This window comes from Synchiropus splendidus, chromosome 4 (genome assembly GCF_027744825.2).
Source record: "Synchiropus splendidus isolate RoL2022-P1 chromosome 4, RoL_Sspl_1.0, whole genome shotgun sequence".
NCBI lineage: Eukaryota > Metazoa > Chordata > Actinopteri > Syngnathiformes > Callionymidae > Synchiropus > Synchiropus splendidus.
In genome coordinates this window covers 4,436,866-4,460,966 of record NC_071337.1, presented here as the reverse complement: position 1 = coordinate 4,460,966, position 24,101 = coordinate 4,436,866, and the positions used below count along the sequence as shown (strand labels likewise).

General features: G+C 49.2%; 2 protein-coding genes across 2 annotated transcripts; one reads left to right on the top strand and one right to left on the bottom strand.

Annotated features, from left to right (window-relative positions):
* Positions 1-1,622: 1,622 nt before the first annotated feature.
* On the top strand, positions 1,623-19,019 carry chd4a (chromodomain helicase DNA binding protein 4a). The gene is made up of 41 exons (XM_053862090.1): positions 1,623-1,810; positions 2,175-2,330; positions 5,247-5,356; positions 5,462-5,695; positions 8,329-8,447; positions 8,758-9,020; positions 9,097-9,227; positions 9,308-9,446; positions 9,697-9,866; positions 9,954-10,187; positions 10,291-10,494; positions 10,566-10,774; positions 10,955-11,086; positions 11,156-11,255; positions 11,373-11,564; positions 12,592-12,792; positions 12,861-12,998; positions 13,083-13,204; positions 13,379-13,552; positions 14,036-14,177; positions 14,304-14,435; positions 14,517-14,634; positions 14,740-14,864; positions 14,936-15,028; positions 15,113-15,251; positions 15,320-15,489; positions 15,563-15,740; positions 15,812-15,901; positions 16,014-16,105; positions 16,232-16,365; positions 16,458-16,602; positions 16,680-16,833; positions 16,900-17,006; positions 17,085-17,340; positions 17,472-17,531; positions 17,598-17,750; positions 17,824-17,932; positions 18,016-18,148; positions 18,230-18,425; positions 18,492-18,667; positions 18,732-19,019. Exons 2-41 carry the CDS (start codon positions 2,270-2,272, stop codon positions 18,744-18,746), a joined length of 5,850 nt encoding a protein of 1,949 aa, XP_053718065.1. The 5' UTR covers positions 1,623-1,810; positions 2,175-2,269; the 3' UTR covers positions 18,747-19,019.
* Positions 19,020-19,630: 611 nt separating this feature from the next.
* Positions 19,631-23,743, bottom strand: vamp1a (vesicle associated membrane protein 1a). The gene is made up of 5 exons (XM_053862092.1): positions 23,688-23,743; positions 22,620-22,734; positions 22,387-22,545; positions 20,045-20,096; positions 19,631-19,918 (listed from the first exon to the last, which is right to left on the bottom strand). Coding segments are annotated over exons 1-5 (345 nt in total). The 5' UTR covers positions 23,690-23,743; the 3' UTR covers positions 19,631-19,901.
* Between the last annotated feature and the right edge of the window lie 358 nt (positions 23,744-24,101).

The following is a 24,101-nucleotide window of genomic DNA, read 5'->3' as shown; positions in this document are numbered from 1 at the left end:
GTGATTATGGGATGTCCCCCCCCCCCACACACACACACATCCCCAAATGCAGACATGAACACTATGTCCACAGTGGAGGAAGTGGTGTGGGGGAGGGGGAGAAAAAACTGAAGGAGGGAACGAAAGAAAGACGGACAAGTTAGTTGAGGAAGTGGGAGAGCAGGAGAGACCAGGAGCGGTTCAGAAAGTAGCTGAGTCAGGCCCGGACCAGACGGAGGCCCGGGTTCTCAGAGGCACAGCCAGAAGGCTGGACGTCAAGGGAAGAGGCGCAGGAACGGCATCGTGGCATGAATAATGAGTCAGCACACGGCAGCCGCCGTTCACGCCACGCTAACAGAAGCATGCTAGCCTGTCAGTCAGAAACACGCTGTGATGGAGCAGGGTCTGGGAGAGAGACTTTTCCCATCATGCCCGTGGACGGCTCCGCTCTCACCAGCCATGATGAGCCAATGTGTTTATTGTTTACCAACGAATAAATCTGAATCAATGTTGTGGCGCTAACACGAGGCCTGAGGGCCACATCCGGGCCGCCACCTCACTTCCTGTGGCCCGCTTTCAAGATGTGAACACATTCCATTCAACAGTGCGCTGAAAACAGCTGAGTCGGCCTACCGAGCACCACGAGTTTAAAAGGAGGCGTATATCACAGTCACGGCCATTAATACCCGTTAAAAGCGGGTCCAGATAGAGATGGAGTTCTGGCTTCAGAGTGGCAACAGCGCAGGAGACAAGTTATATTCATTTTTTTTGCTCATAAACATTGACAAAATTGTTGTACATTCTCTGTTGTGTTTACATTCTCACAGACTGATTCCACATCGAGCCTATTCTGAACTACTACTAGTTCAGACTACACTACTCCGACCGTGTGTGTGTGTGTGTGTGTCAGTGTGTGCCGTCGCCCGCTCCAGCCGGGTCAGGATCAAGGTGCCCCTGCTGTCATCACACGCTTCCTCTCCAGCAGGTCACTGCTGCCGTCTAGGCCCCAGACGTTTTTCCCACCATTGACTTGAGTGTGTTGCGCTCGCAGATGGTCTCCATCCGCCGGGGAACACACCAACTGTCCCGCAGCAAACAAACACCACCTTTCTGTTCCACTTCCTGCAGCTACTGTACTTTACGCGGTGCATAGGTTGACTCTCATTTTGGGGTCGCAGAGGTCAACTTTGACCCCCTCCCCCCGCCCCACGCTCCCCGGTGTCTCGGGGTCTGCCGGGGCGCTTGCATCATAACCGGTGTGCGCATCACTCATCTACAGTCTGCGCATACATGCAGACGCGCACGCTCAAGTTGAACAGTCATGTGGCACACACAGTTGCCATGTGACGGCTTCTCCTCCCGCCCCTCCTTCTTCCTATCTTTTTTTGGAGTTATGCTTATTGTGGGATGTTAGTGACTCTGCTCATTATTATTATGGGATGGCTGATGGAGGGGAGGCGGGAGGGGGCGTTTCCATGGTAACCACGGTTGCTATGGTGGGGGGTGCATGCTGGAATGGGGAAGAGACTGTAGGAGAGGGAGGGGGGGCGAGTTGACTATTATGGTCTGTACGTTGCAAGGTAACTATGCAGAGTGGGGGAGGGGTGTGTAGGGGAGATATTATGGGATGTCTGCCCCCTGATCTCTTTGTGTGTGTGCGCGCGCGGGGTGTGTGTGGTGTGCAAGAGAAAGAGAAGCGTCGTGCGCACACGCCGCCGCGAAAAACACGGAAATTAGCGAAAAATAACATCGTAACAACAAAAAAAGCCACCAAGAATTGATTGATTGATTGACAAAGTCAAAGCCGAGTTTATGTTTCTGGAACCAAGTTGTGAGTATATCTTTTTTTTGATGCTGTAATTGTTAAAATGCCGCATCTGTAATGGCGGAAGATACGGTGTTGTCAAATTGCTGGTTTATGATTTGATATTGAATGTTGATGGTCAAAATGTGAAGCTGGACGCCGGTGCGGCTCAGTTAGCACGCAATGCTAATAAGACGCAAAGTCAAGATTTGGATGGAGAAAGGAGAAGGCGTGATTGTGACTATAAAGTTAGTTGGAATGGTGTGTTCGCCAGTGTGTTGACTGTTGTTATCAGGTGTTTTAAAGCCACTAATGTCCCCTCTGTGGTTCCTGTCTTCCTCGTTCGAACCCTGTCTTCCACCGCACCACTCCTGGTCCGGTGCAACTCAAGACTAAAGCAAAAACTCTGGATTATACCTGCGAACTAACTTCATTTAGTTAGCTAAAGTGCTAGCTAACTAAATAGAAAGTTTCCCTCCCTACACGATGTCTGGAAGTGAGGACGACAGGGACGACTATGGAGCCCCCGAGGAGCGCTTACTCCACGGTAAGGCGAGAGCCGTTTACTTTGCTAAAATCGCGGTGTTGTATGCTAACAGCAGATGTTTGCTGGCATTCAAATCAATCATGTTCCGTTAGCATGCTGCTAGCCGCTGCTACTGCCGGCCACGGCGTTGAACCGCTGGCGTTCGCAACAGTTTGTGGAGCAGACAGTCGGTAACCCAGTACTTCAGGTCCTGTTTGTATTTCCATCCCACTGCGATGCGGGTTCCCCGGAGCATTTCCGTGAAGTCACGCCGACCGACCGGCATGTTCCCGCGGCCTAGCCCGAGCCTGCTACCGGTATTTTTTTTACGTGTCGATGACAAGATGGAGGCAGCCAGTTAGCTTCGGAAGCTGGAGGATGACGTTCGGTAGCGTTTCCCTCCTCATGGCCGGCGCTTTCAGCTGAAGTGCCGGACAAAAAAAGTGACTAAACGTTTTTTCTCGAGTCACCGTGGACCTGATACGCCACACTGTGATGTTTATGTGGCGAATAATAGTTCGGTGGAGTGTTGTGATTGGACTGCAGCACTAACACAAAGAGGACCGGCAGCGCCTCAAGTTGCCTTCAAGTGCTTTAACGTGAAATCAGCTCGCCCACAACGACCTTTTCAGTTATTTCAAAGCACATCTGTTTCAGTAAACACGGAATGTAAGCATTTACAGAAATTCTGTGATCACGTGTGTATCTATTAATGATCTATATGCTTCCGGTCGTGATCAATATTGCTGCAAACCTAGAATTTATTAATACGTACCGAGAGAATAGTGTAAACCCATTCCATGCAGTAAAAACATTTGCTCTAAATAGATGCTCATAAAGGATATCTATTCATAATAAAGGCACATAAATATTTTTTTGAGCCATCAACCGACAAAAGCTTAAGGAATAATCTGAATCATGTAGTATGAGTGATGGCGGTTGTTGATAATAGACTTAATGTTGTGGGCCCACAACATTCTAATCTCCAGGAGTTTCGCATGTGTGGACCAGAAAAAGTCCATGTCATTTATGTTTCCAGACATGAAAGGTTCTTTGTTGATCTGTCGTACATGTCAGACCTTTCCAGTCAGCAGCAGTGGAGAGTCGACTACTAAGTCTAACTTATTTGTCGAGTAGTCATTGACTACCTTTATAATTAGTTGACTAGTCGGCATTTGACATGCACTCGTTGATAAACATGCCAGCATGCTGACTGTCATGATGAAGTAGTCATTTAAAACAGATGAAATGTATGTAAATTGTTGCAAATGCTATTGCAGACTTAATTGTTTCTCAGTCTGTTTTTGGATCGTATGATGAGATCATGACTCGTCGACTCACAAACCCGTCTGCAACTAATTTAGAAGTTGATCACAGTCGACTATTTTGACTGGTGTTTGACAGAATGCTCTTCATTAAATGGGCAACATGAGGACTTAATTTACTATTCAAAAACAATTAACGCTTGAATACTAATAAGGCTGCTTAATATACTTGTTATAATACAAAACTTGTATTTCAAGTATGAAGGTCAGAAGGGTTCTGTTATGCAGTTTTATTTAACATTGAATCCTCTTCTTAGTGATGAGTTGTTTGAGAGTGGGCCAAATTAAAACAACATTTAAACATTTCTTCTTTTAAATACTTTACATATGTTAAGACTTTCTTATTTCTCCCACCATCAAATGCTTAGCAACGTTCACATACTTCCGTTAGTTCCTGTACACTTCTTTGTGTCCATTTTTGTGCCTGATCAAGTATCAAACCTGAATGTTCTTGTTTGTACAGTGGCTTGCTCTAGCACCATTAAATGGCGAAACAATGTGTCGGATTTAAAAGAATTTTATATGCTGTATATTGCAAGATACACCGGTTAGTGTGTACTGGAGTTTTTGCTGAATTTACTGATGTGTGATTTAGCCATATCTAACAGGAACAGTTAAAATACAAAAGCACCATTATTGTCCACTTTTTGCCTGGTGTTTACTGCATTTTCCTTTTTGACAAGAACCCCTGTCATACGTTGGAAAAATAAGCATAACAAACTAGCATTAAATTTGACTTTAAAACTAATATTTTGAAATGTTGCATGACTTCAACATGCATTCAAAAATATTTACAATTCACATTACACAAAGACAAATATTTTGTGTCAGTCCTTGACTAAGAAACCCATAACATTTAGGAATGGGTCAAGTGACTCAAACGCTATCTCTCCATGGTCTTGCAGTTGTCTTTTGGCTTTACTTCATAGTTTGCAGGTTCAGCTCAAGTTCAGCTCCATATCACCACTTTCCTCAAAGCAAGCACTACATCTTCCAGATAAAAAATGTGATATATAGTTTCCACATTTCTGCGATTATTGCTTTCTGAGCCTTGCTCCCTAACCAGGTGCATCATAATATCAGCATATAATACCCGCTCTAGCTGACTTGAATTCCTGGACTTCTCTGCTGGTTGTTATCGTTTCAGAAACTGAATCTTATTTGACGGTTTGAAAGAAGGACTCGCCAAACATGCTGTTAAGTTTGCAAAATTCAGGTTGTCCACAGGTTCTGCTACTGAGAACAAGTTGCTGCTGTGGTGTCCTGTCTGAGCTGGGTGTGGTTTTGATTTCAATGGGGATCATGAAGGGATTATTGTTTGTGTTGAACTGGCCTTTTAGAAATTCTTGGCTCCTTGTTGCATCTGGTGGTTTTGTTTTGCACTCTATTGTAATTTAAGACGTCTTATGGAGAAACTCTAGTCAAGTGACCTCTGACTTCAAACAATCATGCTTTTGTAATAATGTCCTTCAATTCATTTCAAATGTATTTTGTTCTTGAAGTTCAGTGTTGAGTTACAATTTGAAAGTGTGAATGTGATTAGGTTGTGGTGGACTAAACCAAACCAAACTTGCTGGTGAATTCAAGTGTGTAAAAATGTCCCTTTCTGCAGACGATGATGATGAGGACCTGTCTGAGCCTGAGACGCAGAAGGTGAAGAAGAAAAAGAAGGCAAAGAAAAACAAAGAGAGTAAAGGAGCCAAAAGACGCTCCCGCCGAGAGGTGAGGGTCTTTAGAAGCATCAAGTCAGAGCAGATCGTGCTCCTGAGGTCAGAGTTCTCCGGGGTGTTCTTCTGTAGTCTGACTTCCGTTTCTGCTTCCCTTCAGGAGCTCCCTGTCAGTTCACCGGAGCTTATGGATGTAGGCAATGCTGATGAAGCTGAGGAAGAGGCTGTGCAGCGCTCAGACAGTGAGGGCAGCGATTACACTCCGGGACGGAAGAAAAAGAAGAGGGCCAGCAGCGGCAAGGAGAAGAAGAGGAGCACTGGGTCTGAGAGGAGCTCCAGAAAGAAGGATCCCGAACCAGAGGAGGATGAAGATGACGATGATGACGACGGCTGGGTAAGGGCCACCTCAATGACCTCTGGAAGTGCACTGTGGGAGTCACAATCTTGATGAACTGTTGGAAGAAGTGAACATATTTTGGTTGGTTGCTGTCATTACTTAGGCTGGAATTGTGTGTTGGACTTATGGTTCCTAGGAGTTTGTGCTTCTGATGTGCATCTGTAGGATATTATGTTCGCTTCCCATTGTCGCCGCCACACAATAGTGGTCAGTCTGACCTCAGATCAGTCTCTTCAAATTTGTCTGGTACATCTTTAGAAAAAGAAAGGAAAGCATTGGTTCAACTTGTCCTTTGTTTTCTTGGCATTTTGTACATTCAGTTAGTTGGTTAGTACTCAAAAAAAGAATTCCTGTCTAAATCCATCTGTTCGAGTTCAACTTTATTGTCATGAATACTAAATGCAAGACATCCAGTACAAATGAAATGGCAGTCCTCCCAGCGCACAGTTATCAGTAGAAATATAAAAATATAAACTACAAGATCTGTATGCATCTGCCTACCAGCCATGTTTTTGGTCATACACACAAGGAAAATAGCAGTGTGATGACAACTCCAGAAATTCTCTTCTCTAAGCTATTAATATAAATGTAGTGTAAATGAAGCTAAATATGTAGTCGCGTAGACTTGCATCTTTCGTTCACTTGTTCACTTGTTCACTTGTTCACAGTGTTTGTTTTATAGCCACAACACAAGTTCACGACAACAAGCAGCGGCTTAACCCCAAATGTTTGTGGTTAAATGAGTGTATAAATGTTTGTTTACAGTGTAAAGCAGTTCATTGAATTAACCTTCCCATTTGACCCCAAAATTATCCAACAATGTGCCGTGTGTATTGATTATAAGAACAGAGTGTTAACTTGTTTTGTCAGCTAATATTCTTAGTCATCGAGCCAGACTTGGACTTGCTCTCTGTATTTGTGGTGTGTTTTTCTGAAACGTGTCTCGGTGAATCCTAGGTTACTACATCTGAATTGCCCAGGACTGTCTCATCTTAAACATTACTCATCCTTGTGTGTATATTTCTGCCACCATCTGTACCTCTCTGTCCGCTTTTTTGCGGATACTGGTGTTTAATTGTTCGCCATTGTGTGTGTGTGAAGAAGCGCCAGCTTCAGTTCACTGTCTTCTTTTTTTGGATGAAAAGTGTTTGCTCCCTGCGGTTCACCCATTTTAGGATTCAAGTTTCTTTGTTCCGTTATGCGTGTGTCGAACCTGTAATGGAGTCAGTCATGGTTTGTCAAACAGACGTGACGAGAGAGAGCGAGAGACGGGAGAGAGAGAGACAGAGTGCGTGTTGGTTAAACAAAGAGCCCTGGATTCAGGGCTCAGCGGCCAATAGGGGGCCTTATACTTAATGACACTTATGCGAGGGGAGGGGGGGTTGCGTAGGTGAATATGTATAAGTCTGGCGAGGGTGTGTAAGGCATAGATATGTGCTGTTACCATGGTAACTGTCTACTGCACTGCGCTCTTGACCCTTTTCCTGATAAACACATTTTCATTATTAACACATCTGTATCTGCTGCTTTGGTTTGTGGAAGGCAAGAATGGAAGTAGATTTGGGAAACGGCATCAGCATGAAGGAGTGATGGAGAAGTAAACAAACAAGCTCCTGAAAAGATGAAGAATTCTGTTGCATTGTTTTGTGGAGTTATGCTGCATTGAATGAGACAAAATGTTGCTGAGATTGGTTGGTCAGAGGCCAAGATGGGGTGAGGTCCAAATTCCGAATAGCAGACCAGTTTCTTATCGCTTCTCCATGTGGCTTCTCCATGAATCTGCAGAGGAGCTTTGGCCTGTAATTCTTCATTCAAATTCAACCTCTTCTTCCCTGGAAATATGCATATGGTTTTACCTCTTTCTATGGACATGGAACAGGATGTTTGCGGCAACTTCAAAATACATTTCTTGAACTCCTTCAAATTCTTCACCATCTACTCAAAGAGAGGAGGTGGATCTTTAGAGATCCCTCTGTTGCAGCGCAAGGAAAGTCACACTCATTCTCATGCATGTTTTATGGTCTGTGTTTTCACTATCAATCATTGTTCGTCCAACCCTTTTGGATGATGTCATTCCAAGTTCCCAATTTAGTTAGCGCAACCATTGATCAGAATCACTGAGTCCACCATGCTTCTGGTTTCTGGAGTGGATGGTTGATGACAATTGCACGTTCTTGAGGTCACAATGGAGGAGTGACAAGGATTTTTCTTTCTCTATGGCCTGGTGTTTCCTACAGAGATGTACTCTCTGCTCAGCGGCTGCTTCTTTCTTTGTCAGTTATTATGGACTCTAGAAAGTTTCCAGGGTTTTGGACTGTAGAATGTATGTGCACAGTCATAAACACTTAATTTCTTCAATATAAATTTAGGTAATGTTTTTTTACACTTGCCCATCTGTGGTGGGGTCAGTGAATACAATATTCAGGTCTAATTACAGATTTATTTGTTTTTGCCAGGCCGCACGCGTGTGTGCGCGTGTAGCTGACTGTCACTGTTCATGGTCACGATGATCATATCTGCGACCAAACAATTACTCTACGTCTAATGTGCTATAATCTGGTTTGTCATGGTCCTGCAGATCTTTTTGTGTTTTCCACATGTTTGAGATTGTTTTTTGTGTGTTGAAACAGGAGCCAAAGTCCTCGTCTCAGCTGCTGGAGAACTGGGGGATGGAGGACATCGACCACGTCTTCACTGAAGAGGACTATCGCTCTCTGACCAACTACAAGGCCTTCAGTCAATTTGTCAGGTAACTGATAGGCAGTAGATTTAAAAATAAAGCAAAGATTTATTTTATAACTTCAGTCTTGTGACTGTTTCTGTGGACATGTTTGTGGACGTTGTTTGGCACATATTGGTAATTCAATCAAAGAATTCATGTTTCATTGGTTGGGGCACAAAGAGGAGTAGAAGATGTATGTATCTGAAGTGACACTGTTGTCGTCCATGCATCCGTTGACTCTTTGTTTTTGAAGTAAAGCACTGTGATAGACCTCCACTTGACATCAGAAGACCGTGAGCTCATTGTGTCACATCTGATAAAATGCTGCCTCCTGCAGGCCACTCATCGCAGGCAAGAACCCGAAAATTGCAGTGTCCAAGATGATGATGGTTCTGGGAGCAAAGTGGCGAGAGTTCAGCACCAACAACCCACTAAAGGGAGCTGCTGCTGCTAACGCTGCCTTGGCCACTGCAAACGTTCCCGCTGCTGTTGAGAACATGGTCGCGGAGGTCAGCCCGCCGCACACGGCGCCGGCGCCAGTAGAACCTCAGCAGCCTCCAGTTCCTCCTATCCGCAAGGCAAAAACCAAGGAGGGGAAAGGTATGAAGAGGCTCTGAGGATCTCTGACCGAAGAGGATCTCCACCTGTGTCTGATGCACACTTCTGTCTCCTGCAGGTCCAAACGCACGGAAAAGATCCAAACCCGTGGCTAAACCTCAAGAGAAGAAGAGCAATGCCAAGACCAAGAAAGTGGCTCCTCTCAAGATCAAACTAGGGGGGTTCAACAGCAAGAGGAAGCGCTCATCGGTACCATCCGCCTTTCTAGCCTCGTTTACAACTAGGTTTGCGCGGCTTCTGTCGGACTGAACTGATGTTTACGCCTGTAGAGTGAGGAGGACGAGCCTGACGTGGACAGCGACTTTGAAGACGGGAGCATGAACAGCATGTCTGTGTCTGAAGGATCCAACAGCCGCAGCAGCCGCAGCAAGAAGAAGGCGAACAAGAGCAAACCCAAGAAAAAGAAAGGTTGGATTTTTTTTCCACTTCATAAAAAAACGTGTTGTTATTTTTTGTATATAAACAAATTCACCAATCCCCCCGTCCCCCACACTTCTGTTCTATTTTTACTAATACATGTTTAATTTGTAAATATGTTGCAGTTTGTTGTACTGATTTTTTTTAAGTCTCTTGGTAAATGTTTCCTGAAGACAGTACTTTATCAGCCTTCAGTGTGTCCTTCACCAGAATCTCACTATGTTGTTGTTTGTGTCATCAGAAGCTGAGGACGGCGACGGCTATGAGACTGACCACCAGGACTACTGCGAGGTGTGTCAGCAGGGAGGAGAGATCATCCTTTGCGACACATGTCCGCGAGCGTACCACATGGTGTGTCTGGACCCTGACATGGAGAAGGCACCAGAGGGAACCTGGAGCTGCCCACACTGTGTATGTTCTCCACCACACTGTTTCCGGTTGCTCCTGGCGCTGCCCAAATCTTATTTAGCTGAAATGCAAACTTTTTTTACTGGACAGGAGAAGGAAGGGATCCAGTGGGAGGCCAGAGAGGAGCAGTCCGAAGGTGAAGAGGACAACGGGGAGACCGGGGAGATGGAGGAGGACGACCACCACATGGAGTTCTGTCGAGTCTGTAAGGATGGAGGGGAGCTGCTCTGCTGCGACTCGTGTCCTTCGTCCTACCACATTCACTGTCTTAACCCGCCACTGCCTGAGATTCCTAATGGGGAGTGGATCTGCCCTCGATGCCTGGTCAGTCCACTCTTTTGCGCTTCCGCTTCTTGCTTCAGTTTCAGTAAGACGCACCTTAAGGGTTTTTTGGTCATTTACCTTTGTTTTCTTTTTCCTCTCCCAGTGTCCTCCCATGAAGGGAAAAGTGCAGAAGATCCTGACCTGGCAGTGGGGCGAGCCCCCTCCTCCCACACCCGTGCCCCGTCCCCCAGACCTCCCAGCAGACTCCCCGGACCCTCAGCCGCTTACAGGTCGACCAGAGAGGGAGTTCTTTGCAAAGTGGTCCAACATGTCGTACTGGCACTGCTCCTGGGTCACTGAGCTTCAGGTTTGGGACACAATTCATCTGCGGGCTAAAGAAACATGTTGGCTAACGTGTGTATACCCTTCTGTCTGCAGCTGGAGCTCCACTGTCAGGTCATGTTCCGGAACTACCAGAGGAAGAACGACATGGATGAACCGCCGCCCATTGACTTTGGTGATGGGGAAGAAGACAAGAGCGTTAAGAGGAAGAACAAAGACCCCATGTACGCAAAGCTGGAAGAGAAGTACCTGCGCTATGGCATCAAGATGGAGTGGCTCATGATCCACCGCATCCTCAACCACAGGTACACATACAACCATTGATCTCTATAGAGCAGCCTATAGTCAGAATCCACATCATCTGCCAGGTGAATTCTGAAACCATTTTACCCATGTATGAAGGAAAGCATCCCATTACCCTGCAATGCACCCACCAACCCTTCTAAGATTTACATGACTACAGCTCTTTAATCTGTCGTCCACAGCGTGGACAGGAAGAACAACGTCCACTACTTGATCAAGTGGCGAGAGCTGCCGTACGACCAGGCCACCTGGGAGGCAGACGACATGGACATTCCTGAGTTCGACACGTACAAGCTCCAGTACTGGAACCACCGGTGAGCTTCCGTCCTTGGTTTCTGTCCTTGGGTTCTGCTCTTGCTTACATCACTGCATGTTCCGAGCAGAGAGCTGATGATGGGCGACGACGGTAAACCTGGGAAGAAGATCAAGGTCAAAGGCCGGGTGAAAAGAGTGGACAGACCTCCAGAGAACCCCGTGGTTGATGTGAGTTCAGTGAATTCTCTCAGTGGAACTTGAATAATGGGAGGAAATGTTTGTCGTTAGGTTTCTCAGATCTGGCAGCACTTTAGACTCAGACCTCGGTTCTGTTTTCCTCCTCAGCCGACCATCAAGTTCGAGCGTCAGCCAGAGTACCTGGACAGCACGGGCGGGACGTTGCACCCCTACCAGCTGGAAGGACTGAACTGGCTGCGCTTCTCATGGGCTCAGGGCACGGACACCATCCTGGCTGACGAGATGGGACTGGGCAAGACTGTGCAGACGGCCGTCTTCCTCTACTCGCTCTATAAAGAGGTGTGTGTTGTGACGCGAGATGGAGGGTTTAATGTAGCAGGCCTGCTTGTTCAGAGATGGTATGTGACCTGTGGTGCTCAAGTTCTGAATCCTAATGAATCAGACCTCCAGCTTCTGGTTACTGAACCAGCCTGAAGCTCCTAGCTATGGTGGCCAAATGTATGGCGACTTATGCTGTGTTGAGTTATGATTATTGTTTCATTTTATTGAAACTTATCGGGCCCTGTAGCAACTACATGCTGAACATGAAACCTGGATTGATATTTCACTGCTGTGTTCATTGCCAAGCATGAAAGACAACGTCGACAATAAGCTGCTGCTGACAAGTCGCCTTTTCACCCTGCATTAGATCAAGCGTGTAAACCTTTGGCAGATCACATGATGACCAGTTATGCTTGTGTTGTGAGACGAGGGACTTGGTTGTTTTCATTTTCATCACTTTCCATCAGAGTAATTATACAGTCTCACTCGAGTTTTATTGTGAGTAAAGATACACAAAGTTGCCATTCAGCTCTATGACAATGCTACTTCTGAAGTCGATTTGAAAATATAATATCCGTTATGTGGTCCACTAAATCCTTCTTTGTTGAGCAATGAAACGGAATTCCTTCACGAAAAGGACCTGAAAGAGCAACGCAGAACGGATCCTGGCGAGACCCAGAGTTCACTGTTGCTGTGTGGTGACAGCAAAGTCATAGCTGCCATGAATAATCCAAATCTTTTGATGTCTCAGGGCTGCGACAACTAGTCAACATAGTCGACTATATTCAACTATTAAATTAGTCGCCAACGTGTTCTATTGTCAATAAGTCGTGATGTCATCGTTGTATTAGCCCACTCCGCCCGGAGAGGCGAAATGTCTGACCCTCAGGACTGTTTTTCCAAACAGCATTTAACACTACACAAGTCCACATTTTACATACATTTTTGAAATGTATTTTTATTTAAAATGCTCTATTTAAATGAAGCGAGCACCACAGGTAGCGCTGTGAAGCCAAGCGTTTGAGTGGTGTGGTCTCTCCTCCAGGGTCACTCCAAAGGTCCATTCCTGGTCAGCGCACCGCTGTCCACCATCATTAACTGGGAGCGAGAGTTTGAGATGTGGGCCCCGGACATGTATGTGGTGACGTACGTCGGAGACAAAGACAGCCGAGCTGTCATCAGGGAGAACGAGTTCTCCTTCGAAGACAACGCCATCCGAGGCGGGAAGAAGGCGTCCAAGATGAAGGTGAGAACGTCGGGGAGACCGTCTGCGTCAGAGGTGTAACCGCCCACCGCGGATGATGTCACCTGCAGAAAGACTCGTCCATCAAGTTCCACGTGCTCCTGACGTCCTACGAGCTGATCACCATCGACATGGCCATCCTGGGCTCCATCGACTGGGCTTGTTTGGTCGTGGACGAGGCTCACCGCTTGAAAAACAACCAGTCAAAGGTCAGAAAGAGCGTCAGATGAGTCTGCACTTGTGCTTAAACTTAAGCTTGTGGAAACTCAAATCATGCCTCCGTGGTCTTTCAGTTTTTCCGTGTGCTGAACAACTATCCTCTGCAACACAAACTGCTGCTAACGGGAACGCCGCTGCAAAACAACCTGGAGGAGCTTTTCCACCTGCTCAACTTCCTCACGCCTGAGAGGTTCAGGTGGGTGCAGCCACATTTCAACCAGGATTAGCAGAAATATTTGGCTACTTAAGCATCTCAGAGCTTTCGGTGCAATGTTTTGAGGAGAAGAATCACATGGATTGGCCGTAGCAACACACTGACGTGTATTTATAGAGAGAGAGACCACTCATCTGTCCATGTGCTTCTCTGCAGTAACCTGGAGGGCTTCCTGGAGGAGTTTGCAGATATTGCAAAAGAAGACCAGATCAAGAAGCTTCACGACATGCTGGGTCCTCACATGCTCAGGAGACTGAAGGCCGACGTCTTCAAACACATGCCCTCTAAGACGGAGCTGATCGTCCGTGTGGAGCTCAGTCCCATGCAGAAGTGAGTCAAAGCTTTCCACTGTTCTAGAAGAGCTCGTGAAGACATGATGAAGGAAACTGTGGGAGAGTGGTGAAGAGGGGAGGAAGATTATGCACAGACTGATGGGATGAGTTGAGGGTGGAATCTCCATGGACCATGTTGTTTGCTGATGATGTGGAGTTACGAGCTGGGGAGGAGAGGAATGGAGCTCAGGTGAAGAGGAGTGACACAGTTGGAGACGACCGTCTGGGATGACGTCAGTGTAGCAGTTTACGTGAGTGAGAAGCTCTACAGGGACATGAAACCTGTCATGATGTTTGGTGTTAAGAGTGCAGCTCTGACAGCAGAGTCAGAGTTGAAGGTGCTGAGGTTCTCATTAGGAGTGACTAGGAAGGACAAGGGCAGAAACCAGTACATGGGAGGGACATGTGGAGAAGTTTGGAGCCAAGTTAGGAGGCCGGACTAAAGAGCTGCCAGTCATTTCAGTTTCCCCTCTCGTCATAGGAAATACTACAAATTCATCCTGACAAGGAACTTTGAGGCCCTGAACACCAAAGGAGGCGGTAACCAGGTCTCTCTGCTCAACGTGGTCATGGACCTGAAGAAGTGCTGTAACCACCCCTACCTCTTCCCTGGAGCTGCCATGGTAGGAGCCCCACTCTTCCTGCTGCTGTCAGCGATGGTGGTGCTGTTAAAGCACATGTGTGTCATGGGTGTGTTTGGCTCCTGATCCGCCTCACTCAGCTCTCATGGGCCGTTCTGTCCTCCACAGGAAGCTCCTAAGTTGCCCAACGGGATGTACGAAGGAAACTCTCTGACCAAAACGGCAGGGAAGCTGCTTCTGCTGCAGAAGATGATGAGGAAGTTGAAGGAGGGAGGACACAGGGTCCTCATCTTCTCTCAGGTATCAGAGACGAGCGCTCTGTCTGGCCGTCACCCTCCTGGTGCTGCTGTTCTCTGAAGGTCTGGCTCCGCTCTCCTGCAGATGACCAAGATGTTGGACCTCCTGGAGGACTTCCTGGAGAATGAAGGGTACAAGTACGAGAGGATCGACGGAGGCATCACAGGAGGGATGAGACAGGAGGCCATCGACCGGTTCAACGGTGAGACTGCCTTTTCTTTCACCACAGAGCCCGGTGCAGTCTCTTGCTTCAGTTCTGGTCCCGATCTTCGAACGATATTGTGACCCTGTGTCCACGTGTCCTCAGCTCCTGGTGCTCAGCAGTTTGCCTTTCTGCTGTCGACAAGAGCCGGAGGCCTGGGGATCAACCTGGCCACCGCCGACACCGTCATCATCTACGACTCGGACTGGAACCCGCACAACGACATCCAGGTGGGTCAGCACTGACACCACGTCACTCTCACGGTGAAGGTCAGACGCCTGACCGGGTCTGTCGCCCGCAGGCCTTCAGCAGAGCCCATCGTATCGGTCAGAACCGGAAGGTGATGATCTATCGCTTCGTCACCAAGGCGTCTGTGGAGGAGAGGATCACGCAGGTGAGCCTTGCTTTGCAGGGGCCGCTGCTGCTGCTGCTGCTGCTGCTGTGCCTGCAGAGCTCATGAGTGTGATCCCTGACGCAGGTGGCCAAGAAGAAGATGATGCTGACCCACCTGGTGGTGCGGCCCGGCCTCGGCTCCAAGACGGGCTCTATGTCCAAGCAGGAGCTGGACGACATCCTCAAGTTTGGAACGGAGGAGCTCTTCAAGGACGAGGTGGACGGTGAGTGGTGTCCTCAGCGGAGCCGCAGGTCCGAGGCACTGGGTCCTAACTGGGTCATGTGTGGTCAGGAGAGAACAAGGAGGAGGACAGCAGCGTCATCCACTACGACGACAAAGCCATTGACCGCCTGCTGGACCGGAACCAGGATGCCACAGACGACACCGAGCTGCAGAGCATGAACGAGTACCTGAGCTCCTTCAAGGTGGCCCAGTACGTGGTCAAAGACGAGGACGAGGAGGTGAGTGGGTCGGAGCTCAACGCCCTGCGGAGCTTCCGCTGCCAGCATGGTTGACCGTCCTGCGTCCTGCCAGGAGGAGGAGGTGCAGCGTGAGATCATCAAGCAGGAGGAGAGCGTGGACCCCGACTACTGGGAGAAGCTGCTGCGCCACCACTACGAGCAGCAGCAGGAGGATTTGGCTCGCAACCTGGGCAAGGGCAAGCGCATCCGCAAGCAGGTCAACTACAACGACGGCTCCCAGGAGGACCGAGGTGAGGCGCGGCGAGACCGCGGCGGCGCTCGCTGGCTGGTGTCGGTGCTGACGTGTGCTGTCGTCCCGCAGCCGACTGGCAGGACGACCAGTCCGACGGGCAGTCGGATTACTCCGTGGCTTCGGAGGAGGGCGACGAGGACTTTGATGAGCGGACAGAAGGTGAGAGTGTCCCGCCGTGGGTCTGGTCACCAGCATGACTCGGCAAATAATGCGGCAGTTCTCAGTTTCCTCTGCATCCGTTGAATATTAAAAGAGACCCACTTGTGTGCAGCCAACTCCCGGAGGCCCAACAGGAAAGGCCTGAGGAACGACAAGGACAAGCCACTGCCCCCCCTGCTGGCCAGGGTGAGCGGCAACATCGAGGTGAGCGCTCCTTCTAGTGTCAAATATTAGCATGCGTTTCGTCATGAGCCGTTCAGCGGCAGATTCTTTTTTTGAGTCCTGCCTCCAGTTTAAACCTCTGACCTTTGACCCTCCACCCCCTCTCAGGTGCTGGGCTTCAACTCCCGGCAGCGGAAAGCCTTCCTCAACGCCGTCATGCGTTACGGGATGCCACCCCAGGACGCCTTCTCCACCCAGTGGCTGGTCCGAGACCTGCGGGGCAAATCTGAGAAGGAGTTCAAGTGAGGCCCTGACACACATACGGGGCGTCGTGTGGCGTCTCACCCGGTTGTTCCGCTGACTCACTTCCTGTCCCCTCCCTCCCCCCCTCCAGGGCCTACGTCTCCCTCTTCATGCGCCACCTCTGCGAGCCGGGGGCCGACGGCGCCGAGACCTTTGCGGACGGCGTCCCCAGGGAGGGCTTGTCCCGCCAGCACGTCCTCACGCGCATCGGCGTCATGTCGCTCATACGGAAGAAGGTGCGGTGACGTTAGCCGCTAGCATTATTAGCCTCGCTGTGGCTTGACCGCTTGTCCTCGCCGCCGTCGCTGTCCAGGTTCAGGAGTTCGAGCACGTCAACGGCCAGTGGTCCATGCCCTGGATGGCAGAGCTGGAGGAGAACAAGCGTGCGGCCGCGCAGCCCGACTCTCCCGGGAAAACTCCGTCGACCGGGACGCCTGCCGACACGCAACCCAACACTCCGGCGCCAGGTACATCATCGCGTTACTACGGCGACAGAGCCGGAGCACAGTCATCACGGCACCTGTGTGTTTCAGTGGACGAGTCGAAGAGCGACGAGTCGACGAAAGACGGAGAGAAGGAGGCGAAGAAAGAGGCCGATGGCGAGAAAAACGGCAAAGACCCTGTCAAGTGCGACGACGAGGTGAGCTCACTAACAAGAGTCCGGCCTGCGGATCGAGGATCAGAGCTGAGCTGGAGGAAACCTGCCTCTCTCCTGCAGGTCATCGCCATTCCTGATGACGAGGAGGTGAAGGCATCGCCGCCGCCGCCGCCGCCGGAGGAGGAGAAGACAAAGAACGGCGAGGAGCCGATGGAGACGGACAAACCAGTGAATGGCGAGGTGGTCAACGGGAAGGAGAAGGAGGCGGACGAAGAGGCGGAGAAGAAGAGTCCGGAAGAAGCAGAGGAGACCAAAGCTGCTTCAGACGCCAAGGCCGAGGCCTCAGAGGTCAAAGCTGAGGACTCCGAGGTCAAAGGTAGGGCACCTTTATTGACAGCTGTCAGTTGCCATAGCAGACATGAACACTAGGTGGAGCTGATGAGTCAAACGCAGAACGGTTACTGTTGAACATGAGTCGGGTTGTTAACTCCCCGTGTTTGTGTCCAGCGGCGTCCGACGTGAAGACGGAGGAGAAGATGGACACGAGTCCAGTGGAGGAGAAGAAAGGTTCCGTTCTGCTTCAGCCTCAGTTTTGCTTCCAACTGTTTGAGACTCACCGTGACTCTGCCACAGACCTGAAGGAGGCGCCCAAAGCCGAGGAGCCGGCCAAACTGCAGAACGGCGACGGAAGCAAAGAGGGCGGAGCCTCGGCGGGCGGAGTCAGCGAGGAGAAGAAGAAGGCCAAGACCCGGTTCATGTTCAACATTGCCGATGGAGGCTTCACAGGTGAGCGAGGCTTCAGACGTCGGTCGCACTCGGTGCCGCGCGTCTCGTGCTGACTAACGTTTGCTGCCGCCAGAGCTTCACTCGCTGTGGCAGAACGAAGAACGCGCCGCCACCGTCACCAAGAAAACCAACGAGATCTGGCACCGCCGCCACGACTACTGGTTGCTGGCCGGGATCATACAGTATCCTTCTCCTGTTTGTGCTGTCGTGCCGTCTCTGCCTCCATGTTTGGGGCCATGTGATGGACCTTGACCCCTCGCCCCAGACACGGCTACGCTCGCTGGCAGGACATCCAGAACGACGCCAAGTTTGCCATCCTCAACGAGCCGTTCAAGGGGGAAATGAACCGAGGGAACTTCCTGGAGATCAAGAACAAGTTCCTGGCCCGACGGTTCAAGGTACCGGCAGAACCGGGCTTCCATCCCGGTCTATCATGTGATGAGTGTCTGACGGACCTCTGTGTGTGTGTGTGTGTGCAGCTGCTGGAGCAGGCGCTGGTCATCGAGGAGCAGCTGCGCCGCGCCGCCTACCTCAACATGTCCGAGGACCCGTCTCACCCCTCCATGGCCCTCAACACCCGCTTCAGCGAGGTGGAGTGTCTCGCCGAGTCACACCAGCACCTCAGCAAGGAGTCCATGTCCGGGAACAAGCCGGCCAACGCCGTCCTGCACAAAGGTACCGCCCCCCTCCCTCGCCTGTCCGTCACGCGCCCACACTGACCCCACGACTGTGTGTGCGCAGTGCTGAAGCAGCTGGAGGAGCTGCTGAGCGACATGAAGGCCGACGTCACCCGACTCCCCGCCACCATCGCCCGGATACCTCCCGTGGCCGTGCGGCTCCAGATGTCTGAGAGGAACATCCTGAGCCGGCTGGCCAGCCGAGGGCCCGAGACACAGACGCAAACACAGGCCGCGCAGGTGAGCCGCGTCACGCCGCCGTTCGCCACCCACGCTCCAGACCTGACCCGCTTTTCCTGACCAGATGTCGCAACAGTGACCTGAGACTGGCTCGGGACCCTGGCCCGGCCTCACACGGACATTCCTGCTCGGTGCACAGAAGAAAATGGACAGTCTGGCTCCGCCCTCCTCACACAGACTCAAAACTTTGGAGGATCAAATCTCTCCGCTCTTTTTATTACTGTTCTGTTTTTAAGGCTGTGGACAGAAACGTTTTCTTTTGCCCGCAACTTCCATTTTTTTTTTTTTTTTTGCATTTCTGTATTAATATTATTGATATAATGTTATTGAGTTTTTTGGGACCTAAATAAAAAAAATCCAATAAAAAGTGCTTCTCTGGTTCGTCAGAACAACCTCGAGGTCAGAGGTCAAACTCACACCACAGTGTTGCAGTGAGGAACCAATGCTCCTGGATCACGGTGCAGACACTGACCCTTGACCCCTGTCCACTACCCAAGAGCCCTCAACTGGCAAGAGGACGAGGCGTGAGGGTGGCACTGACCTTGTTTTAAGAGTCAGGTTTTCGTGATATACCTCCTGTGTTTGTAGCTTTTGCTAGTGAAGCTTCATTGTCAGAGGGTGGCGCTCTTGGTGTGTAGTGTCTCAAAGTCGACTAACCGGTCGCAAGTCACATTGGACGCAAGTGGATGCTGGCATCTGCTGGAACAGGTCGTAAGTCGGATGTTACTTGTGTGTGTGTGTATATCTATATCTATATATATATATAGATATAGATATATACATATATACATATATACATGTATCTCTCTCTCTCTCTCTCTCTCTCTCTCTCTATATATATATATATATATATATATATATATATATATATATATATATACAGTATACATATATTATACCAGTGTGTATAAAAACGTGAGACTCTATTGAGTGAGTTGGTGTGTGTGATATTTATGACAACACAGAGCCGTGGTGTTTTTCAAACCGTACTTTTTAAATTCATTTCAAACATAAACATGTGTCAGCTGAAACATCTCATTCTGTACTCCCAAAAACGTCTCATTTCGCACTCAAAAACAGTTGGAAACCAGACAAAATAAAAGGGAATTGAAAAGCACGGAAGTGGGAAAAAAAAGCAGCAGTAACGGAACTCACAACAAGGGGGCGATATAACAGTCGGCGGAAAACAAGGCGAGCGTATTTTGCCCAGAAGAGATTCTGTCAGTCCAGGTGGTCAGTAGAAGAAGTACACTGGGGAGAGAAGACACACACACTGACGTCATCATCTGAGGACACTGTGGTTGGCTGAGAGTGTATTTGTGAGGCTGGTCGAATCTTTTCTACTTTCTGACAGACGAAAGGTCAGAGGTCACTCACTGAAGACGGCACCCAGGCAGATGACGCCGACGACCGCCATGATGATCATCATCTGAGAACACAACAGGGTGACATCATCACCTTTCACTGAGGACGCAAACAGGAAGTTAGTGTTGACGCACGACTGGAGATTAACCAGGACGTGTGTGTGTGTGTGTGTGTGGGCCGCAGCCGCCGGCTTAATCTGGAGCCTGTCTCTCTAATCCAGATTGAAATCGGCCTCCTCCTTTGTGGTCGCTGTCCATCAACAAGAGCTCCTCTGCTGTAATCCCAGCATCTGCTGCTGATTGGACAACAACATGACCGTGGGCGGAGCTTCAGGATGAAGGCATGGGAGAAATATGCAGAGAATTGGAGGATGAATACATTAGGGTATCCACTGATGGATGAATGATGGATGAGGTAGAGTTGGATGAATGAATGAATGATGGATGAGGTAGAGCTGTATGGCTGATGAATGGATGAATGATGGATGAGGTAGAGCTGTACGGCTGGATGAATGGATGAATGATGGATGAGGTAGAGCTGTACGGCTGGATGAATGGATGAATGATGGATGAGGTAGAGCTGTACGGCTGATGAATGGATGAATGATGGATGAGGTAGAGCTGTACGGCTGATGAATGGATGAATGATGGATGAGGTAGAGCTGTACGGCTGGATGAATGGATGAATGATGGATGAGGTAGAGCTGTACGGCTGGATGAATGGATGAATGATGGATGAGGTTAGATGTACGGCTGGATGAATGGATGAATGATGGATGAGGTAGAGTTGTACGGCTGATGAATGGATGAATGATGGATGAGGTAGAGCTGTACGGTTGGATGAATGAATGAATGATGGATGAGGTAGAGCTGTATGGCTGATGAATGGATGAATGATGGATGAGGTAGAGCTGTACGGCTGATGAATGAATGAATGATGGATGAGGTAGAGCTGTATGGCTGATGAATGAATGAATGATGGATGAGGTAGAGCTGTATGGCTGATGAATGGATGAATGATGGATGAGATAGAGTTGTACGGTTGGATGAATGGATGAATGATGGATGAGGTGAGATGTACGGCTGGATGAATGAATTAATGATGGATGAGATAGAGCTGTACAGCTGATGAATGAATGAATGATGGATACGATAGAGCTGTACAGCTGATGAATGAATGAATGATGGATGAGGTAGAGCTGTATGGCTGGAAGAATGAGTGATGGATGAGGTAGAGCTGTATGGCTGGATGAATGAATGAGTGATGGATGAGGTAGAGCTGTATGGCTGGATGAATGAGTGATGGATGAGGTAGAGCTGTACGGCTGGATGAATGAATGAGTGATGGATGAGGTAGAGCTGTATGGCTGATAAATGGATGAATGATGGATGAGGTAGAGATGTACGGCTGATGAATGAATGAATGATGGATGAGATAGAGCTGTATGGCTGATGAATGGATGAATGATGGATGAGGTAGAGCTGTACGGCTGGATGAATGAATGAGTGATGGATGAGGTAGAGCTGTATGGCTGATAAATGGATGAATGATGGATGAGGTAGAGATGTACGGCTGATGAATGAATGAATGATGGATGAGATAGAGCTGTATGGCTGATGAATGGATGAATGATGGATGAGATAGAGCTGTATGGCTGATGAATGGATGAATGATGGATGAGGTAGAGCTGTACGGCTGATGAATGGATGAATGATGGATGAGGTAGAGCTGTATGGCTGGATGAATGAGTGATGGATGAGGTAGAGCTGTACGGCTGGATGAATGAATGAGTGATGGATGAGGTAGAGCTGTATGGCTGATAAATGGATGAATGATGGATGAGGTAGAGATGTACGGCTGATGAATGAATGAATGATGGATGAGATAGAGCTGTATGGCTGATGAATGGATGAATGATGGATGAGGCAGAGCTGTACGGCTGATGAATGGATGAATGATGGATGAGATAGAGCTGTATGGCTGATGAATGAATGAGTGATGGATGAGGTAGAGCTGTACGGTTGGATGAATGAATGAGTGATGGATGAGGTAGAGCTGTACGGTTGGATGAATGAATGAGTGATGGATGAGGTAGAGCTGTACGGTTGGATGAATGAATGAGTGATGGATGAGGTGAGATGTATGGCTGATGAATGAATGAATGATGGATGAGGTAGAGCTGTACGGCTGGATGAATGAACGAGTGATGGATGAGGTGAGATGTACGGCTGGATGAATGACGGCGGAGTGCAGACAGTGAACCTGTGGGTTTGGAGTGGACACTTGTGAAGACATGACTGGACCTGGTCAGAGGCAGCGGAGTGATCCATGACGGTGAACACATGAATGCTCACCTTGCAGTTCTTCCACCAGTACTTGTTCTTGAGTTTGGCGGCGCTGCTCTCGAACTGCGAGGCGCCGGCCTGCAGGGCGTCGGCCCGGTCGTCCAGCTCCGACAGCTTCTGGTCCCGCTCCAGGACTTTGTCCACGTTCACGCGCATGATGTCCACCACCTGCGGGAGCACAGAGCCAGAGGTCCATCCTGACTGAGGCGGAGCCAGGTCCAGGCCGCGCTGCGCCGACTCACCTCGTCCACCTGGGCCTGGGTCTGCTGCAGCCGCCTGTTGCTTGTCAGGTTGGGGGCGGCGGCCGGGGGACCCCCCTCCCCCTCCGGAGCTGAGCTTCCTGCGTCAGGAGTCGACCTGCCTCAGAGGGACAGGTGACTATTAAGCCCCGCCTACTCTCTAGTCAACACTCGGAGGAGGGTTGCAGCTCGTGGATCCTGGCTAGCTGGGACTAGCTACAGTGACACTGGGCGACTTGTTTCAGGGCGTGGTGAGGTTCACAGCAGGAGGTCCTCACAGAGAACGAGTCGAGTCCTTCATAGGTCAGCGTCAGAAAAGAACCAGAGCCAGAAGGCCACAGGCTCCTCACTCTGCGACATGTAACAAGTGACGTGTTCCTGTCAGAGACTTGTCATCCTCCAGAGACTCTGAGTCAAGTCAACGCTGTCTGGCCTGTGTCATCAGGACATGACTCGGTCCTCCAGGCGTCTGGACTTGGAGGATTTCCATGGTGGACCAACAACTCCACTGACCTAAAATCCATTAAGGAACATGATGATGCTTCACGAAGCCCCATGTTCAGAGCTCAGTAGGTGGCGCTCACGGATATGAAATGACTTGAGGTGTTTCATTAAAACACCTCTGTGAGCACAGGGCAAAAGAGTGCCCTCTAGTGGGCCCCGAAGAAGCTTCATGAAGCCCCACTGTTCCCTCATGAAACTGCTCAGAATCATGGGACATTATCCACTGGGGAGGTGGGCGGGGCTTCAGGAGGAGGCGGAGACAACTTCACAACAGAAACTATGGTTTGTTTCCTGACGGAGGGAAGATTAACCCCCTCCCTCCCCCACCACCGCCAAATATTCATATCAGTTTAGGTTATTCTACTGAGACGAGTCATCGCCTGAGCTCATCTGTGACTCACTAGCGGTTGAGACTCCAAACTCACTCACTAAAACTTCATCCTCGTGCTTAAATTCTGATGTAAAAGTGGTCGGTGTTTTTAAAGACGGAGGTGAAGTTCAGAGAGAAAAGGAAACCAGCAGCAGGGGAGAAAAGACGCGAGCGAATATTGAAATAAATGTACTCACATCTGAGCGGCAGCTTGATGGAGATAATCTGGCAGGAGATGAGGAGGAGAAGGGGCGGAGCCAAAGTGATGCGAGGACCAGAGTGAGGGAGGGATGAAGAGGAGAGGGGGATGGAGGGCGGGCTCAGAGCGGAAGTGAGCGACGGTGGAGGAGGAGGGGCCAAAGAGTGAAGGGACATTTTCTAATACTGACATTTCTAAAGATTAAAAAAACAAACAAACAAGAGAGTGACCTCTAGCGGTCGGTCAGCGAGCGCGCCAGCGCGATTTTAAAACGAGTCTGTTTGAAAGAATTTCATAACAAGTGACAAGTGAATATATTAATATAAAAAGTGCAACATTATTTTAAATGGAAATAAAGAACATAATAAAAAGTATATACTAAGGAAAATTAAAACATCTATGAAAAAACACA

Bases quoted from the DNA above. Each gene is read 5' to 3' on its own strand.
- chd4a (XM_053862090.1), top strand. From the start codon at position 2,270: ATGTCTGGAAGTGAGGACGACAGGGACGACTATGGAGCCCCCGAGGAG. The intron at 9,447-9,696 runs GTTGGATTTTTT...TTGTGTCATCAG, and splicing joins CAAACCCAAGAAAAAGAAAG to AAGCTGAGGACGGCGACGGC. The intron at 11,256-11,372 runs GTGAGTTCAGTG...TTTCCTCCTCAG, and splicing joins CAGAGAACCCCGTGGTTGAT to CCGACCATCAAGTTCGAGCG.
- vamp1a (XM_053862092.1), bottom strand. The intron at 22,546-22,619 runs GTGAGTCGGCGC...GTGCTCCCGCAG, and splicing joins CCCAGGCCCAGGTGGACGAG to GTGGTGGACATCATGCGCGT. The intron at 20,097-22,386 runs GTGAGCATTCAT...TTGTGTTCTCAG, and splicing joins ACTGGTGGAAGAACTGCAAG to ATGATGATCATCATGGCGGT.